Genomic DNA, 21,102 nt, shown 5'->3' with positions numbered 1-21,102 from the left:
TTTCCACTGAGAACCAGATCAAGTTCTCACATTGTCTGCTACCTAGTAGACCATTCTCCTGAAAGACTAAATTGCTGTTTTCTAAAAAGACTAAATAAATATTTAAGGATTGCTTTAACATGAATGTCAGTCAAACGTTTATTGCAGAAGTTTTCAGCTTATGGAAATAAAAATATTTTTGAAGTTGAAACTCATAAATAAGCATGTTCCTATCAAAAATGATAAAAATGGTCATTCTTGGTTGAAAAGGAGTATAAAATGTTTAAGAACTAAATAGGAATTATTACATATGCTTTGTTTTCCCTGAGGAGCAGTGAAAGTTTATTAAAACCAACACTTGAGAAGCAATGTAATTTGCATATGTGTGAAACACCAGCTCTAATTTACTATCAGTTCTCTTGAGAGACGTTGCAAGTTCATTTCGTCTCAAGTTGGAAAGCTGGAGTCAGTTCAGCAGTTTATTGGATCAAAAGCAGTTGTTTAATATGGTTTTCTGGTTTTCTATATCTTGATCATAGTAATTTGGCTCATTCACTTTTAATCCTACCTGGCTCTTGGTATTGTGCTATGCCTGTTGAGTGCCCTCAAGAAAAGTCAAACTATGGGAGGCAAAATATTTCTACACCCTTGATGGATACACTCAGTAAAGATTCTACTTACATGGTGGACACACTCAATAACAATCAAAACGTGGAAGGCAAAATAATTCTGCTCATTTGACTTTGGTCCAAACCATCCCAGTGATCGGAAGGCGAGGGCTTATGGTTTAACTTCTAATCTAATTCTTGAGTTTTCCCTAAGGAGTAATCAATCCTAAATGAATATTTCATGCACCCAATATTTATGTTCTGCCAACTAATATAATTTGAATGGGTTCCTTCAGAGCAGATTCTGTGAAACCGCGACTTCAGTTGAATACGCACTGACGCGACTTCAGTTGAATACGCACTGAATATTTTACCCCAACTTCCTTTCCTATTATTTGAAAGTTAAGCTTTCATCATAAGTAACTACATGCTTCATATGAAAAATTGGCAAATGCATAAAAGAAGGAAAAAGACATCTTACCCAGAGTCTCAACAAAGTTCTTGAGTCCCAAGTGATTTTGTTCAAAAATATTTAGAGATCTCTCTGTTGTCTTGTGGCCTTTAGTGTTGCAGGAGTGTTATCTGAGAGAAAAGTGAGATTTGTTCTTTGCAGGGGTTTTTGCTTTTCGTACAATGCCTGATGCTTATTGGATTATGTCTGTAAGCTATTAAAATGAGCATCCGCGCCCATCTGTTGGCATATTCAACAAGAATCCACTGTCTTGTGCTCTCCGTATCTCTGTTTATGACCAGGATGTACATGCCATCTGACTGAAAGGGTGCACGGCCGTGGGCCTCTGCAGCCCCCCACCTCTCCCTCTCCCTTCCCTGCACTCTCCTTTCCCCATCCTCTTCCATGTCTCCTCCTCCCCTCCTCTTCCTCTCTATCACCTGCCTTTCTCCTCTCCTTCTCTTCCCTTTCTTCTCCCCTCTCCTTATTCTCCCCCTTTCTTTCCTCCTTTACTGTCCTTCCTCCTTCTCCTGATTTGAAACCCTGATTGGAGTGGGTCTAAGCTAGAACTGGAGGAAAAGAAGTGTAGAAAGAGTATAAACTCTTTAGAGATAATTTTACCTAAAGAAGAACACATAATTGGGGGCTCCAGTAGGGTATAGAATTTGATGGAGCTGAAGCTCTTGAGGGAATAATCTAGGAAGATAGGAGGTCGTTGTCAGAGGAGGGTGCGTGGATTGGTGCTGGCAAGGTCTAGAGGATAAGGCAGTGGAGGGGAGGCTGAAATAAGGTGAAGGATGTGGTTATTGGTGAAGAAGAGGTGAGGAATATGACTCTGGGTTATTGGAATGATCATCTACATAGATCATGAAATCACCAGCTTGTGTGTGTGTGTGTGTGTGTGTGTGTGTGTGTGTGTGTGTGCGCACGTGCACACACGTGCCAGAGAGAGAAAGAGAGAGAGAGAAAAATATAAAATCATTAAAGAATGAGAAGTGGCCAAAAGGTCAACAGGCAACTGGGGAGCGGGGGTGGGGGGGAAGGGACGTTTTTCCTCTCTCCAGGGAGCTGGAGGTGTTTAGGAAGAAGAAAGAGAATGATCTGGGAAGGCAATAAAGAGCAGGTCCTGTCTATAAGAGACAATAAGATATTTTACTAGGATGAGAAAGTAAGGAAAAGGTCATAAGAGAAGTCTAGGATAGGACGGGATTTACTGAGGACCGATCATGTACTCCAGAGGGCAGGTGCATGAGTTTGTGAGTTAGAGTTGGATCAGAGCTGTGTGGGGATGACCCTGGTAGATGAAGCGATTGTCCTGAACAAGAATATAGGGCCTGCTGGAATTGACTGAGACGTACTCTGAGGCACTCTACGGGATTTGGGTGGGCTAGGCGGTGGTAGACTCTTGCCGGAACTCAGAGCACAGATGTCATTTGGGAACCTGCAGGAGCAGCGCGAGTACCTTCTTGTAGCTTCTCTGATGCAGCGTTGAGGCAGGAGTGGCAGCGCTGGGGAAACGCACAGTTCTCTGGACAACCCATGGCACTTCTGCTGCTGGTGGTGCTGAGGCTGGCTGAGGCACAGGGCCCTTTCCAGCCTCCAGAGCTTAGTAAATACTCTTCTAGCTCCTTTTTCATGGTGGTTTCAGAGTCAATAGAGAAAGGAAGTATATCACCAGTTGTAACCTGGTCACTTCTCAGACCAGGGGAACATGATCCGGGCTCACAGGCTCTACCCCTGAGCAAGGTTGGAACACACACAAATCCCATGAGCTGAAAGAGGCGAAAGAGCTTCCCTTGGAAAATTAACAAAGGGAAAATGAATGGATGCTGGGCAGAGGGAATTAGGGTTTGCGTATACCTACTGGTATCAATGACCCAAATAACTGGGTCATAAGACAATTAAGGGTTTGTTTTTCTCTCACCTGAAAGGACAGAAGTAGGTAATCCAAAGCTGCTATGATAGCTCATTGTCATCAGAGACCCAGGCTCCTTTTAGTTTTTTGCTCTACCATCTTAGTGCATGAGACTTACCCTGTAATATGCTGGGGCCCTATCCTTCATGTCTGTATTTCAGGACAAAGAAGGAGGAAGAGGGGAAGGCAGAAAAGGTCCTCTCTCAACTGAGACAGTCCCCACTCAAAAGCTTTTCCAGAAGTCCCATACAACCTTAGCGTATATGTCACTGGCTCTCATTTGTTGCGATGGAGGTGGAGAATTGTTATCTTCTAGCTGTGCCTGTTACTATGCTGAATAAAACTGGGAGGAGTGGTTATTGGGTGGGCAACTAGCAGTCTCTGCCGTAGCAGCAAAAACAAACAAAACAATGGTAATGCATAAGTCAATATTATCATCATGAGCTAGGATTTGCAGGAAGCGTCTGGGAAGAAAGGGGTGAAAAAGCTAAAAGGACCAGAATTGTGGCTAGAGTAGAATGCTGGAGTTCAAGATTGCAGAGGCTGAGCAGCTGTCAAGAGCCTGGGATCATTAAAAATCCCAGGATATGCCCATGAGGTCTGAAAACGGAAGTGAACCTGATCTCTGTCCTGGGAAAGACCCCTTCCTTTTGTTAGAACGTAGCCTGGAGAATCACAGCAAAGGCCCAGCTGAGGGCTGCAGGGACCTCCCTTTGTAAACCATCCCCAGTCTCCAGCCATCATTGTCCATTTAGGGCCAGACTCCTTAAACAGCTTAAGTTTCCCACCGGTAGACAGAGGTGGAACACAGTGATGTTGTTTAGGCCATGCATTTGATAAAACATAGGCTTTTAATTATCCCACACTAACTCAAAATATAATGGTGTGTTATTTACTGTTTGTAATGTGTAGGCCTTATTAAGTTTATAATTATTATCTTTGTCCTCATTGAGTAGAATATGATCTAATTGTTTTCATTTCACATAGTGAGAACATGCCCTCGTCTCCGCCAACCCAAACATGGCCGCCTCAGCTGTTCTACCGGAGAACTGTCCTATAGGACAGTGTGTTTGGTCACCTGTGATGAAGGGTACAGACTGGAAGGAAGTGCTAGGCTTACCTGCCAAGTAAACGCCCAGTGGGATGGTCTAGAACCCCGGTGTGTGGGTAAGTTCTTAGAAGGCATGGTGCCTTGGATGGGTCATTTCTCTTGCTCTCTGGTTTCTCCTGTTTTCTGTGAAGACCTAGAACTAAAAACTGACTCATTATGGGTATAAATACACATCCATATGTATAGGTATATGGCGCTGTAGATACATGAACAAATATGTAGTTTTATTCCCCTCCACTGGTAAAAAGACTTCTCACCACAATCCAGTTTTCCGAATCCCTAAAGTTTACAGCTTCAAATGGTAATGATTTTTGTTTTAATTGGGGCAAATTTGGATGGATTTTTTTAACAGCAAATGCTGTGTAATTCCCTCAGTTTTTAAAACACAATTTACCTTTACCTTGTTGATGAAAGGACAAAATTATGAACCAGTGAATGTTAAGATGGGCCGTAAAATTCTCTTTCATCAGAAGATTTTCTGCCTTGTCCTTCACTAAGAGTTGTGACATCTCATACCTGAAATTGGGTCCAGAATGAATAAACTCAGTAGCTCTTCCAGTTTGCTGCATCTTATACACTGTTGAAACATTAACGATGGTAATAATGATGATGATGAAATGATAGTAACTACCATTAGTGAACCCTTACTATGTGTCAGATACAGTATACCTGGGAGTGCTAACAGGTATGTCATTAAATAACCAACTTCCAAAATAGGAAGAAGAACTATATGTAGGGAATAAATTGAGGTATCCCAGGATCTTAGATGGGAAAACTAGGTACTATGACTATCTCTATTCTTTATAAATTGATTTACAGGTTTATTCTAGTATAATCTAGTATTGGATCCAGGGCTGATAATAAGGGAGGGTGTCACCAGAAAGGATATTGGGCTTTACTGAGGGGTTCAGTAACAGTCCTAGAGTTGACCCTCATGGTGCAGGCTCAGAAAACTTATAGGGGGGGTATTATATATTTAAATAATAATTTAATAATAAAAATAACAAGTAAAGTTTATTAACAATGAGATACTTGTCATGACTACTGAAAGACATAGGCCTGACAGGCATTATATTTCCCTGGGGGCAGAAGCTACAAGGATTCCCAAACCACAAACAGACTTAGTTGGCATAAAACCAAAACAAAGGGAGTTAGCTTCTCCAGATAGTTCACAGAATTAAATGAAGATGATGGATCTATCCACCATAAAAAGGCTGCTTTGGCAATGGAACATTAAATCTCAATAAATCCCTTTAGTTGGAATGTTGTCTCCCAAGATTAGAATTTGTATCTAGATATTAATGTTTACTCCTGAGAATCATCTGTTTCACTGGCTCCATGGATGAGCAGCTTTTCTTGTGAGGGACCCAGTCTTTTATTAAAAATGTAATACATTTAATAAGGTTACTCTGGAGTTATTCTTTAAAGAATTTAAATTTAATTATTAAGTTTAACTTAAAATTTTAAAATTCTTTAAACTTTAAGAATTCTCTTTAAAATTATTGCATACAGCTCTATAATGATTTAAAGTGTATGTCAATCTTGGTAGATTTGAAGTCTAACCATCAAAAGGAAATTATATCCTTATTTACAATTTATTGGGGAACAACTCACCGTAGCCCCCAAATTCTGACAATAACGATAATTACTATGAAATTTTCCACTTAAAAAATTGATAGACATAAATAGAAAGCGTATTGAAGAATAGATAGTTGCAAAACTGGAAAATTTTGAACATGAGGTACAATGAGGGAGAACTTATTCTCACCATCATAAGACAGATTATGAACCCACAGTGATTAAAATAGTACGTTAATGGTACAAGGATGCACAGAACAATGGAAGCGAACATGGCTCAGAAACAAACATTATTTTTTGTAGAAGAATATAATATTCAATAAGGGAAATTTTAGATATCAATGGGGGAAAGAAGCTTATCTAAAAATTAGTCAGTTTTGACTCACCTAATTTTTGAAAATCACTAAGTTAATTTAACTGATTAATTAAATGAGGCAAATTAAGGAGTGAACTATAAGAAATAATATGGAGAAAATACGGATTTTAATGGAGAAGAACTTCATATAAATAAAAAGGACAATAGGTTTGAATACATAAAGATGTAAATTTCTGTACTTCAAATGAATTCTCTGCATTATTAAAATGAAAACAAGAAACAGTTATTTGAAACACATAAAAAAAAAGTCAATGTCCTTAACATTTTCTGACATATGAAACTAGACCAAAACACAAAAATGTGAAGACTCCAATACAAAAAGAGATAAAGGAAATGAATTAAATGAACAAAGGAGACGTTTTAAAAATATAATTAAAAAATAAACAATGAAATTGAGAAAATTCTAGAACCAAAGTTATGAGATATGGGTTAAATTATACACTGATAAAATTTCTTAGATATAAATATTTTCATTATTAAACAGGAAGAATGAAAATAACATTAAATTCAAAAGCTAGGAAAATAATGATTGCAAGAGAAGTTGAAAGAAGTAAATAATAATAAAGGAAGATGAATTATAAAAGGAGATGGAATGCAGTAGAGTGGATAAGAGGAAAATCTTTGAATAAAGTAATAAAATAAATTTTAAAAAGAAAGAAAAATGCAAAACTAGAATTTTTCCAGGAAGCTATCACAAAGGAATACATGAGGTCTGAGGTTTTTATTTTATTTTATTTAAATATATTTATTATTTTTGGCTGCATTGGGTCTTCGTTGGTGCACATGGGCTTTCTCTAGTTGTGGTGAGCGGGGGCTACTCTATTTTTTTTTAAATTTTTTTTTTATTTTTAACATCTTTATTGGAGTATAATTGCTTTACAATGGTGTGTTAGTTTCTGCTTTATAACAAAGTGAATCAGTTATACATATACATATGTACCCATATCTCTTCCCTCTTGCGTCTCCCTCCCTCCCACCCTCCCTATCCCACCCCTCTAGGTGGTCACAAAGCACCGAGCTGATCTCCCTGTGCTATGTGGCTGTTCCCACTAGCTATCTATTTTACATTTGGTAGCGTATACATGTCCATGCCACTCTCTCACTTTGTCACAGCTTAGGGGGCTACTCTTCATTGCAGTGCATGGGCTTCTCATTGCTGTGGCTTCTCTTGTTGAGGAGCACGGGCTCTAGGCGCGCGGATTTCAGTAGCTGTGGCACGTGGGCTCAGTAGTTGTGGCTCACAGGCTCTAGAGCACAGGCTCAATAATTGTGGCGCACGGGCTTAGCTGCTCCACAGCATGTGGGGTCTTCCTGGACCAGGGATCGAACCCACGTCTCCTGCGTTGGCAGGCGGATTCTTAACCACTGCGTCACCAGGGAAGTCCCAGAGGTCTGAGATTTTTAAAGGAATAATAAAATACCATACAATACATTTATTATGCATGATTTTCTAAGAAAATGAAAATTATTAAATGAATCAAGAAAAAAAGTAGAAAAGCAAGTATATAGTTACCTATGGGTAATTTACAAAAAAATGGAAATGTTATCAGAGTTTAATTACTCCTCCCAAAATGACTGAGGGATCAGTGAAACTCTTTCAAACTTTTAAAAAGCAGTAATTCTCATACCATGTAGTTTGGCCCAGTTAGTGGAAAGTTAATCAGTTCATACTATCAAACTATTATTATTCTATTGCCAACCTGACAACTTTTACCAAGAAAGAAATACATATATATAGAAAGCTACGACAGCAAATATACTAGCAATCCACATTCAAAAGAATGGTCTGCCAAAACGAGTAGAGGTTTATCCTAGGAATGGAAGGAGGGTTTAAAATTAGGTACTCTATCAACATAATAAATTACTTCATTATAAAAAATAGGAAAAATTCATATGGTTGCTCAGTATAAGATAAAAATGTATTATCATTTAAAACACATTTTTAATAGAACTCTAAGAAACTCATATTGATTACTGACGTAATAAAAAAGTCCATCTTAAATCTGCATCCACTTATGGAAACAATGTAGACAGTCTTATTAAATCTGGAAAAAGAAAAGGATTCCAGAATCATCTGTATTATTTAGCATTGTTCTCTAAGCTTTAGCTCTTGTGATAAATCATAAGGTTAGAGCTTAGAGGATTCAGAATCATCATTTGTAAACTACGTGTCTACCTCCAAAAAAGAATGAACCTACTTAAAGACTGAGAGTTCATTAAAGTCATAAGAATATCAAACAGCTCTTCTATATAAATGATAAACAGAATATGTAGAGAAAAATCACATTCAAAAGATCTATAGAAAATATAAAATACGTAAGAATAACCTTAAACAGAAATGTGTGGAACCTGTGTTACACAAACTACAAAATATTACTGAAAGACAAAAAGAACACCTTAATGTTTTTATAAAATTTTATCAAACTGTAAGTTCTCTCCAAATATATGTATACGTAAAATGCAATATCATCCAATAGCCCAAAAGGGTTTTTCTTTTTTGCCCCCTTTTTGGAATTGGGGATTGACTCCAGGATTCATCTGGAAGAATGTGTAGGCAAAACTCACTGAAATAAGATTGAAAGGGAAGAGTAATAAAGAGTAGTAAAAAGAAAGTAGCTCTACTGGGTTTTAAAATATATACTAAAACTGCAAAAATGAAGAGTATGCAAGAATTGCCATCAGATCAATGGGACTGAATAGATTCCAAAACTTACGAGTTTCACGTATCATTAGGGAAGCATCATAGCTCAGTTGAGAAGATAAGATTTATTCAACTGATAATATAGGAAAATTGGCTAGCTCCTTGGGAAAAACAAAATGAAATTTTCATATGTTTTTAATACACACCAGACACATAAATTCTTCATAGTTTTAAAAATATAAATTAGGGCTTCCCTGGTGGCGCGGTGGTTGGGAGTCTGCCTGCCGATGCGGGGGACGCGGGTTCGTGCCCCGGTCCGGGAGAATCCCGCGTGCCACGGAGCGGCTGGGCCCGTGAGCCGTGGCCGCTGGGCCTGCGCGTCCGGGGCCTGTGCTCCGCGGTGGGAGGGGCCGCGGCGGTGGGAGGGGCCGCGGCGGTGGGAGGGGCCGCGGCGGTGGGAGGGGCCGCGGCGGTGAGAGGCCCGCATACCGCAAAAAATAAATAAATAAATAAATAAAAACTAAAACCATTAAAAGCTAGCAGAGAGTATAGTTAATATATGTAAGTGAATATTAACCCATGTATTAGGCATAAAAGCAATGGGAAAAGATTTTCCATTATATTAGACTATATAAAAACTAAAGGCATTCACTCAAAAGGTCATAAACAGTAAGAAAGAGAATATTAACAGGGAATAAAATCTTCAACAGTTATGACAGCTAAAAGAATAATTTTTTCATTTATAAATAACATACCTGAATAAATGATTTAGAGTCCCATATAGTTGTTATATTTGAACCACAAATTTGGCTCTCATTTTCCTCTCGGTCAAAGCAAAATAGGAAGTCTGGGCAACCACGTGGTACATACTGTGCAAAAACAAAGAAACATACCAATTTCCCAGGAAAATTTGCTTTTGCTGACCGAGAGGTTTGAAAGCAGTCATTTCAGGGAGGAGGCATGGTTGTGGAATATTTTAGGAGCACACAGGTTCTGCTACTTACCAATTGGGTAGCCTCAGGAAAGTTAACTATGAGAGTTACTATTACGTTCCAGCACTCTTGTTTGTAAGTGGGAATAATAACAACAGCCCTTACTGCATATGTTTAAATGGGTCTATCCTTGTAAAGCACTTAGAATAATGCCTGGCGTATCACATGGGAAATACAGACTAAAGACGCCAGCAGTGCTCCCAGTAGAATCACTACTACAACAACAAACAAATGTGTATATGGGGTCGTGTGTGTGTGTGTGTGTGTGTGTGTGTGTGTGACACACACAGAGACACACGCCCTGCATTAAGTCCTAGTCTGATTTTCCATTCTATCTGCAGTCTACCTAATTCTACCTAATTATCTGCTGTTCTTCATCTGTGCTGAAAATAACATCATTAAGAGTCAAGGCCCTAATTATGACATGGTGATTCTAGGGAGAGTGTAAAAACTATTCTCATGTGCTTGCTTAAAGATGGCACAAAAAAATTCATAAAATGGAGACTGATTGCTGAATTATCACTTATTCCATGAAAGATAGAACCTAATTCACTATTTTATACTTTGTAACCATAACGTAACATTCTGCAAACTGAATGAAGGTGCTCTAAGCAAATGGTAAAAGTCACAGTCGGCATTGATTTAAGTACTAGTTAGAAATCTTTCAAGATTTTGATGCACCGGCAAAATAGCATGAGGTAACTAAAGAGATATGGTTGAGCATTATTTACAATACAGCATTTGTTTAGTGTCACATACAGACCTCATTTAGTGACTTATGTCAGTCCCACAGCAGACCAATTGTATTTTTCTCGAGTAAAGCGAATCTGGGACATTTGCAATCTGTGGGAACGCAAATAACATTTTCTTGCTCTCCTACAATAGAGCGCCACTGCTCCACCTTTCAGAAGCCCAAAGGTGTCATCGTGTCACCACCCAACTGTGGCAAGCATCCAGCCAAACCTGGGACGATTTGTCAGCTAAGTTGCCACCAAGGATTCATTTTATCAGGAGGCAGAGAAGAAGTGAGGTGTACCACCTCCGGAAAATGGAGTGCCAAAGTTCAGACAGCTGCTTGTGAAGGTAGGTCCATACAATGGTCAGGTTAAAAACCAAATTCTATATAATGACACATTGGTGCAGTGTGGGACTGTCCCTCTTTGCTACTTTTGCTGCAAATCTATGGTAAAAGGATAGATGTAACCCCAGAACATGCTATGAAGATGTCTGTTACAAAATCATGGACTCACAAAATCCAGTTACAATGTACCAGGCAACAATAGAAGAAATAGAAAACTAAGGATGATATTAGAGCTGGAAATCAGGTTAAGTTTTCCATTGGGAGTTGAAGATCTTTGGGGAATTTCTGGCTCCTATAAAGCAGGTGAGATTAAGTTAATTTTTTTTAAAAAAAGCAAGTCATCAGCCCTTTGAAACCTGCATCTCAGTACATTCACAAGAGAACATTGCCATCTTCCTAGCAACAAGAGCCGACTGCAGTGAAAAGGAGCTATTGAGAGCAAGAAAGAGTTCTTAGAAGTAAAAATATAAATGTCTCTAAGAGAAGGGTCGAAAAGTGGAGTGGATGTTGTTGAAAACAATATTAGTGATTTGACAAAGCAAACTGAGAATTCCTTCAGAATGGAGAACTGATAAACAAGGAACTTGAATATCCCAACGGATCAAGCCCAAAAGATGGAAGTTAAGAGATACCTGTGATAAATCGAGAAACCCCAATAAAGAGTTCCAGAAGCAGAGAGAGGATAAGGGATGGAGGAGAAGAATTTCCTCCCAGTAGAAGAAAGTTCCCCTGAGCTTCAGAAAGGCTTGAATTTTTTGATCAAAATAGCCTCAGACCTTGTTTATCTATTTTATATAAAGTAGTATATATCTGTTAACCCCAAGCTCTTAATTTGTCCCTTCTCCCCAACAACAAGGTCCTACTAAGTAGCTCAGGGAACTATATTCAATATCTTGTAATAACCTATAATGGAAAAGAATCTGAAAAAATATATATACATATATATGCGTATATATATGTGTGTATATATATATGTATGTATGTATAACTGAATCACTTTGCTGTACACCTGAAACTAACACAACATTGTAAATCAACTATACTTCAATAAAAAATAAAGTACCATTATCAGAGAAATAGAGTTTATTGATCCATGTTCAAGAAAACAGTGAGTAATGTGACTCCAAAAAAAAATAGGGGCTTCCCTGGTGGCTCAGGTGTTGGGAGTCCGCCTGCCAATGCAGGGGACACGGGTTCAAGCCCTGGCCCAGGAGGATCCCACATGCCGCTGAGCAGCTAGGCCAGTGCACCACAACTACTGAGCCTGTGCTCTGGAGCCCATGTACTGCAATACTGAAGCCTGTGTGCCTAGAGCCTGTGCTCCACAACAGGAGAGGCCACCGCAATGAAAGGTCCGTGCACCGCAACGAAGAGTAGCCCCCGCTTGCCACAACTAGAGAAAGCCCATGCGCAGCAACAAAGACCCAACTCAGTCAAAAATAAATTAATTAATTTTAAAAAATAGCCTCTGAATGTTGGGCAGGCATACTTTCACTACTCCCTGTGAAATTTCCAAGGTCCAAAGTTAAGGAGAAAATCTGGTTTCCAGAGAGAAAAGAGAAATTTCACAAAGGAAATAAGGATCAGACTCACACTACACTTCTCATTTATAACTCTAAATGCCAGAAGGAAATGTAGCAGTGTTCTAAGAATACAGAGGGAAAATAGATATAAACTTTAAATTCCAAATCCATTCAAGCTAATATTCAAGTGTAAAGGAAAAATAAAATACTGCTTTAGATTTTAAGAGTTAATATGCTAATGCATCTTTGTGGGGGAAAATTGTCTTAAGTATTAGCCCCTCTGAGAAAAGGAAAATATAAATTGAATAAAATTTTAAAGGAACAAGAAGGTGAGACACAAATTAGATCAATTCGGATATATTCAGCTGCAAGTTACAGAAGACCTAATTTAACGTAACTTCAGAGGATTTATTATACCATGTAATAAGAACTTAGCTGTACAGTGACTGATGTGGCTATGTGGAATGTTACCACATCTAATTCAGTATCTGTACTGCAGAGTTTCACACTGCAAAAAATATCATTGGCTTTAATTTGTTGTTTGTTTTGCCAGTACATTTTAGCACACTAATTAATTCCATTTGACAGCATTTCCAGTGCAGTTCCTTCCTGCCACAGTCAACATTCATTTTTTCTGTCTCTTTATTGCATTCCAAAAATATTTATCAAACTCCTGTTATATGCCAGGAACTATATAATACAATGGGACAAGAGATATCCTGGCATTCAAAGAACTTAAATTCTTTGGGAGGAGAAAATTTAACTTCAAAATGGCAAAACGAGTTATGGTTAGGAAGGACAGAGGGCCATGGGAACTTGTGGAGTGAGCACCTAAAATGGACCAGTGGGGTCAGAGAAGATTCCTGAGGAGCTTGTGTCTAAGCTGAGAATTAAAGGACAAGTAGGGGTTTCCTGGGTAAAGGGGGAAGAGAGCATTGATTCAGGCAAATAAAAGGACATGGGCAGAGACCCAGGTATAAGAAGAACCATGGTGCTCTCGTGGGACTGAGAGTATTCGATGTGGAGACTGAGTTCTGGTAGGGGATTTGTCAGAGAGGAGGGGATTTGTCCCCTCTTAGGGGAGCAGGTACCAGTCCAGGAAGGGCTTCATAAATCATCCTGAGATACATTATCCTGAAGGCAGTTGTAAATTCCAAATCAGTCAGGAATTGGGATGTAAAAAGCGAGTCACAGAGTATTAATGTCTTTTTACCTCTCTCTTAAACGGCTTAGAATTACGCATTGATATGTTAAGTGATTTGTGTATTTTCTGAATCAGATGTGGAAGCTCCTCAGATCAACTGTCCTGCGGACATAGAGGCTGAGACTCAGGAACAGCAAGACTCTGCTAATATCACTTGGCAAATCCCAACAGCTAAAGACAACTCTGGGGAAAAGGTAAGGTTTGAGCAAATATTTGCATCCTTTGTCAGATGGATTCTAAATACACTGCAAATATGTGTGCTATTGAAAACTTACTAATTAATGATAGTGCCCTCTCTAGCTGTACTCATAAATGTTAATGCCCCATCTGATAGAAGAATGATCAGCCTTGAATTTTTCATTAGAAATTTCAGATGAAAATCTCAAAACGGAAACCCTTCATTCTGCGGATTCGTTGGCTGAGAATTCTTTGCCCCTTCCTAGGCTCTGAAGATCTTTTAAGAAAAAGAAAGATGGGGAATCAATCTTAGTTTCTATTTTTAAGCATATGTTTAAAAATATGATCCTGAAATGATTGCATATTGGCCAGTCTGAAGAAGATAACATCAGTGTTTCTTACTCAGCTTTTTTAAAACCAGCATTATTCAGAACACAGTATTTTAGTATAGTATATACAGTAGCTTGAGATAATTATCCATCAGATGCTAGGAAAGGAATTAGGAATTTAACACCCTCTTAAATCTATACTTTTACTGTTCACATACATGAAGATGCCCTTAAATGGTATATAGTTTTTACACCTGCATGTAAATATGTATGTAAGTTGTGCCATTCAAGGACATGTGCCATTCAAGGACACACACACAACATGTTCTGATAATTGTGTTGAATAAACACAATATACTTTAAAGAATCAAGATAACTTTTTAAAAGTATATTATTAAATATAGTCATCACTCTGTATATTACATCTCCAGGACTTATTTATTTTATAAGTGGAAGTTTGTACCTTTTGTCCACCTTCACCCCTTTCGAGCACCGCCATACCCCTCTTCTGGCAACCACCAAACTGTTCTCCGTATCTGTGATCTTTTTTTTTTTCCTGCCACTTATTAGCGAGATCATATGGTATTTATCTTTAGGTAACCAAAGACAAGGTAACTTTAAAATCTGATTTTAAAAGTGTAAATGTAAATTATAGTACTCACTATACTGTAGGTGATGTGTGCGTTGAGGGCTCCCTCGTGTGTAGTTTCCACATTCTATTAAGAGGCCCATGAAAACATGCATTGTCATCATTATCATCATCATCCTGGTCATTGTCATCAAATACTAAGAAGAGTGCAGGGACATACTTCAGGATCCATGAGAATTTACACAAAATGTAGCACCTGTGTGTTGAAATATTTTTTCAAAATACAGTGGAAAAAACCAATGGATTTGACCTCAAAAGTATTTCTCAATTTTTTAAAATAAATTTATTTTTTTAATTATTTATTTTTGGCTGCGTTGGGTCTTCGTTGCTGTGCATGGGCTTTCTCTAGTTGCGGCGACTGGGGGCTACTCTCTGTTACTGACGGGCTTCTCCTTATGGTGGCTCCTCTTGTTGCAGAGCATGGGTTCTAGGTGCACGGGCTTCAGTAGTTGTGGTGCCTGGGCTCAGTCGTTGTGGCTCGTGGGCTCTAGAGCACAGGCTCAGTAGTTGTGGCACATGGGCTTAGTTGCTCCACAGCACGTGGGATCTTCCCACACCAGGGATCGAACCCATATCCCCTGCATTGGCAGGTGGATTCTTAACTACTGCGCCACCAGGGAAGTGCCTCAATTTGTATTTTTAATAGTTCTCTAGCAAACTAGAGAAAAATGCTTCAAATATGTCAAATGTTAGAATGTTTATTGCATCACATATTAATATAAATTTGTCTTTATCACATTATAATTTTCAAACGGACTAAGAAGGCAAACATATGGTTCAAAAAGGGAAGAATAATCTATATCATGCAATCATATGAGAATTTAATCTTACCGTAAGACATTAAGAAACTGCAAATTAAAACAATGACCTCATGCCATATTTTTGATTTACCAAAAGGTAATGATATTTAATATAGATCAGAGAACTTTGAATGGGAACTTTGACAATGATACTATCAATGGGAATGCAAATACTAACTAATACTAACAATGGGAATACTAACAATGGGAATGCAAATACTAACGATGGGAATGCAAATTTTTACCGTGATCTGGGAAATAAATTTTGTATTATCTATCAATAAAATGCTAATGACTTTGAGGTTAATAATTCTGTTTCTGGAAATTTATTATAAGGACATAATAAAAATATTTTTAAATTATCTGTACAAAACTGTTACCGTAGTGCTGCTTACAACATTAAAATTTGGGACCAATTTCAATGTGCTTGAATAGATTTTTCTTTTAAAAAATTGCCATGTATTTATTATATAGGTTATAAAGATATTTAAGAGTCATAAGTTCTAAAAACTATGTAAGAGCATAAAAAATGTTTTAAGATATTATGTTTAATAAAAAAGGAACAACATTTCGGGGGCTTGCCTGGAGGCGCAGTGGTTGAGAGTCCACCTGCCGATGCAGGGGACACGGGTTCGTGCCCCGGTCCAGGAGGATCCCACATGCTGCTCCGCGGCTGGGCCCGTGAGCCGTGGCCACTAAGCCTGCGCGTCTGGAGCCTGTGCTCCGCAGCGGGAGAGGCCACAGCGGTGAGAGGCCCGCGTACCGAAAAAAAAAAAAAAAAAAGGAACAACATTTCATATGTATCCCAACTTTATAGACTATATAGATAAATAGTCTAGAAAGAAGTATACCAAAGACTATGTCTGATTTTTTTTCCTTTTTGCTATACATAAAATATTGTGTCTTTTTTACTTCTTTGCTAATAATATATAAACCAAAAAATAATAAAAGTACTATTAATATTAACTTTAACTTTCCTGATATTTCTCTCCAATAGGTGTCAATCCACGTTCATCCAGCTTTTACCCCGCCTTATCTTTTCCCAATTGGAGATGTTGCTATCACGTACACAGCAACTGACCTATCCAGCAACCAAGCCAGCTGCACTTTCCATATCAAGGTTATTGGTAAGTCTTCAAATTACTTGGGTAGGTTTGTGAAAATAATTCAGTGCCCCCAAAGACTTTCCTTCTCCTTTATCTTCAACAACTCCTTTCTCACTGATTCTTCCTTCTGTCATTGAAGCCACTTCCTCTTTGAAACCTACGTACCCTTTAATTATCACTCTGTCTCTTTGACCCCTTCCTATATGAGCCTTTTGAAAAGTTCCCAATGGTTGCCATCTCTTTTGGCTTAACTGCCATTTATTCTCAAAGTCACTCAAGTCTGGCTTCTGTCTCCTTCACTCACAGAAACTACTTTCATCAAGGTTACGGTGATCTCTAGAGCTAATCCTACTGCACACTTTTTAGTCCTTATTTGACATGTTTCCATAGATTTTACATTATTAACCATGCTCTCTTTATCAAAACTGCCTCCTTCCATAGCTTCTCTGACACCAGTCTTTCTGGGTTTTTTCCCCCATTATTCTCATTTTTCCTCCTTGATTGCTTTTTTAGGCTTCTCTTCCTCAGACCAACTCTCAAATGTGGATCGTCCCCAGGATTCCGGCCTTGGCCTTCTTCTCTTTCTCTCTCTCTAGTTTTCCTGGTAATTTTGTTAACTGACAGCGCCCAGATTTCTATCTCCAGCTCAGATTTCTCTTCTGAAATTCAGAGCAGTATATAATACTGCCTACCGACTTTCCCACGTGGATGCCCCACAGGCACTTCAAACTCACCCAAACCTAAAATATTTCTTAGCTCAGAAAATGGAGTGAAGACCTAGCTACCATGCAGAAATCTGGAAGTCATTCTTGATTCCTCTCCCTCCATCACCAACATCTAATACCTCATCAGGTTCTACTGGTTTCATCTCCTTAGTATCTCTGAAATCTGTCCCAGTCTCTCCATCCTCACATCCCACTGCTATACATCACTCCTTCTTTTTAATTTTACTTTATTGTTTTGGTTTGGTTTACTCCATCATCTCCCAATTGGTGTTTGTGCTTTCAATCAATTCAGTAGATACCAGATACCCACCAGCAAGACTTAATACGTGGAGAATATATGAAGTGGTCTGTAGCACTCAAGAGCACAGACTCTGAACCCAAACTGCTTGACTCCATAGCCAGCTCTCCCACTTAAGGCAGTGTAACCAGTCACCTCTCTGTGCCTCAGTTTCTTCATCCAGAAATAGAATTAATAAATATATTACCTTATAGGGTTATTGTGAGATTTTTGATTAGTTAAGATATACAGACTGCTCAAGGTAGTGCCTGACACATTAAGCTCTGTGTAAATATACTAACATTTTTGTATTTTGGTCTCAGATGTATTTTTAATGTTTATTTTAAAATTCAGTACATTATATTCATTTCATTTTAAGACTTTTACGTAACCTCTTGAAATAACCAATGTGTATCAAACTGGCTTCTTACCCTAGAAGTGATAGGTTTTGGTGAAAGTAGATAAAAAGACTCATATGAAAGTCAGTCTAGTTCATGTCATAGTGCTTAGTTGTTTTTAATTGCTTTTTCAAGGTTGTTTTAAGCGTGAACTTTATCAGTCACATGAAAAATATGTTGGGTGTGTTTTTATGGCGCTGTGATTTTAAACATGAAAATGTGATTCAAGAGTTTGCCAAGTTTTCGTTTTTCACAATGAAGAGTCAGCATGATGAAATGTCAAAAGTGTACTCGAGTGTCTAGCTAGACACTAGCTGAATTTTCAAATTATGAAAGAGAGGAAATGGGAGGGAGGAGGGGACAGGAGAGGGAGGTGGAAAGAGAGAGTGGGAGAGAAAGGGAGGGGGAGAGAGAGAGACACAGAAAATATTCCAAAGCCTGCATTTTCTTGTTTTCCTCAGATGAGGGGGGGTGTTGGTGTCTTGATGATAAATGAGAGGAAATAGGAACGCTTTTGCTTAACATTCCACAGAGTGCTGCCTCACTTGCTTTGAATGGAATTTCTCTCCCTCGTGGAGACAATGCATCTGGCTGGTCCCTCCAATTCTTTGACGGTCATTGGCCTCGTCTTACTGCTCTCCTGTCCCTGAACTTCAACTTTAAACTGTTTGGCTAAAATCAGATAAATTTACAAAATCTTGGAACTATTTCATCTGCAATTTCTTTCGGGAAAATAGTAAATACTGTCGGATTTGTAAATTTAACTATGAATTGGCTTGATTCAGCATTCTCAAAGTGCACTGACCTCCTACGAGCGTTCCTTCATTCTTTTCTTTATTCAGCAACTTTTTCTGAGCATCTGTTATGGGCCAGGTGCCCTGCTAGGCCATGGAGACCTAACTGTGAGCAAAGGAGGCTCCACTGCTGGTTGACAGAGTTTACAGCCTAGGAAAGTAGTAAACCAAAGATCCTGTACTAAGGAAATGACAAACATGAGGAAAAGAGAAAAACTGAACATTTATTCATAAGACTTAGCTTAAAACAAAAATCTATATATTCTCCAGAGGTAGAGCTCGTTTAATTTCAGAATTATATGTTTCCGTATGTCATTGATAGTATATCATCCTAGTCTTGAGGTCTGACTACAGTTTACCAGCTTAATGACCTAAGGCAAGTCTCTTAAATTTGCCTGGTTTCAGATTCCTTACCTGTATAATTAGAAAAGTAGTATTCGTCCCTCAAAGGCATGTTGTTACAAATAGAAGGACATTTCAAAAGTGTAAACATTAATAGTTATGTTAAAATTTCCTCCTTTACACCTTCTTTGTTGTCCTTTACTGACATCCTAAAAATTCCACCACATTCCGTCAGAGCTTTGAAACCTGGCTTATCCGTGCCGCCACCTCAAACCCCTCCTTCAGTGTAGATTACAGTGCCCAGCAACAGACTCACAGTTCTTTCATTTCTACCATGGCTTTCACCCCCTCTGCACTGTAGCCCCCCATTCCCATGTCCACACCCTGTTCTTTGTCTTTACCTGGAATTTATCAGCCTTAGGAATCTTAGACTCCAGTGTCCCATCTATGGACATAACCTCCTGGCCTTCCAACAATACAACATCCTCACTTACATCTTACGTATTCTACAGCATGACTCGGATCTCTGCCCATTGGTCCTTCCATTTAGCATCTATCAGCCCTTCCGTTAAGAGGAGGATCGTGGGAATGATCCCAGTGAAATGACTGCTTTGGTCATTTCACGCCTTCCAATTATCTGGGAAGGTTTTCTACACTTCTAGGTGGGTCAGCTCAACTACCAGTGGCGAAACTCACAAATTAAATGCTCACCGTATCCTGAATTTGCCTTTCACACTGCTATGCTCATGGTGATTTTAGCAATCTGGTATTCCTTCTTCAACAGGCAGAGGGAAGTATAACAAGAATCAGCTTTTTCTTTTGATGTTGAGGTCAGGGATGAAACATACCTCATCATCAAAGGGACCCCAGGGCCAGCCTTATGTCTAACAAGGTCAAGGTTCCCTGCCAGCACAAGTAGACTTTGGTTCTCTCTTGCAACCTTCCTCATCAGTTTCGAACATCAGTTGTGACTTCATTCTCTGATTTCATGTTCTTTAGATGTAGAACCACCTAGCATAGACTGGTGCAGATCCCCACCTCCAGTCCAGGTCTCCGAGAAGGAGCATGCTGCCACCTGGGATGAGCCTCAGTTCTCGGACAACTCAGGTGAGAACGCAGAGGTCGTGTTGTCAGTATGTTACCGCCAAATTATACTTTATTTTAAAAAGCTTTCAAAAAGGTAAAAGAGAAATGAAAAGCAAATTACATCTAAATAGAATGAATAATTATATAAGGTAATATGTTTTAATGCTAGGGTAAGTATATATAATTTAACATTATTAATCTTACCTATTCATGGCGTTTCCTTTCATTCAATATTCAGTGGACATTATTAAATGTGTACAAGGTGTTTTATTTGAAAGTGTTCTAATAAATTCATTGAGTCTCTAAGCTTCCGTTGTCCTAAAGACATAAGCTATGCATCCTATTGGTAAATCTAACGCAGTTCCATGTTTTCATACTCAGTTCTTAAACGTTTGTCAAAAAAGTCATAAAAATTCATGGGAAAACAGAAAAAAATGGGCTAATACAGCTGAAGTTCACTTTGAAACTTTGACCAAAACCCCAAAAGCAATAAGAATGCAAGTTAAATAGATTTCTTAATGAAATTTCCAGTATTCACAGAGACTGACCTATTCAAGGAAAATAATTTATTTAGTAAGAATGCCTTAATTTAATAGGTTTTTGAGTCAACAATTTCTGTGTTATAGCGTAAAACTATATCCTTTATTTTCTACTAGCGGCCAAATCAGTACAAATAGAATGCCCAGCTGGTTTGTATAAACAGAAAATGAAAATTCAAATCAAATAAAGTGACTGCACACAATAACCCTCAAATTGGATTCCTTGTTTCCGCTCCTTTCCTTTCTAGGGGCTGTGTTGGCCATCACCAGAAGTCATACACCAGGAGACCTTTTCCCTCACGGGGAGACGGTAGTGCGGTACACAGCCACTGACCCCTCAGGCAATAACAGAACATGTGACATCCACATTATCATAAAAGGTATACTCTGCATAAGCCTCCAAAAATCTAGTTGAACTTGA

General features: G+C 38.6%; 1 protein-coding gene across 1 annotated transcript in view; it reads left to right on the top strand.

Annotated features, from left to right (window-relative positions):
• The window catches only part of SVEP1 (sushi, von Willebrand factor type A, EGF and pentraxin domain containing 1), a 200,268-nt gene that overhangs the window by 71,341 nt on the left and 107,825 nt on the right, over positions 1-21,102 (top strand). The window contains exons 6-11 of the mRNA XM_022579081.3: positions 3,941-4,120; positions 10,537-10,734; positions 13,535-13,653; positions 16,412-16,541; positions 20,056-20,163; positions 20,930-21,061. Coding sequence (XP_022434789.2) covers positions 3,941-4,120; positions 10,537-10,734; positions 13,535-13,653; positions 16,412-16,541; positions 20,056-20,163; positions 20,930-21,061 — 867 coding nt within the window. The remainder of the gene's footprint in view (positions 1-3,940; positions 4,121-10,536; positions 10,735-13,534; positions 13,654-16,411; positions 16,542-20,055; positions 20,164-20,929; positions 21,062-21,102) is intronic.

The sequence above is a fragment of the Delphinapterus leucas genome, chromosome 6 (assembly GCF_059928025.1).
Source record: "Delphinapterus leucas isolate spDelLeu-1000000601 "Yukka" chromosome 6, BTC_Dleu_Yukka2, whole genome shotgun sequence".
NCBI lineage: Eukaryota > Metazoa > Chordata > Mammalia > Artiodactyla > Monodontidae > Delphinapterus > Delphinapterus leucas.
Note: the sequence above shows the minus strand (reverse complement) of the source record. Positions and strands in the feature narration are given on the sequence as shown.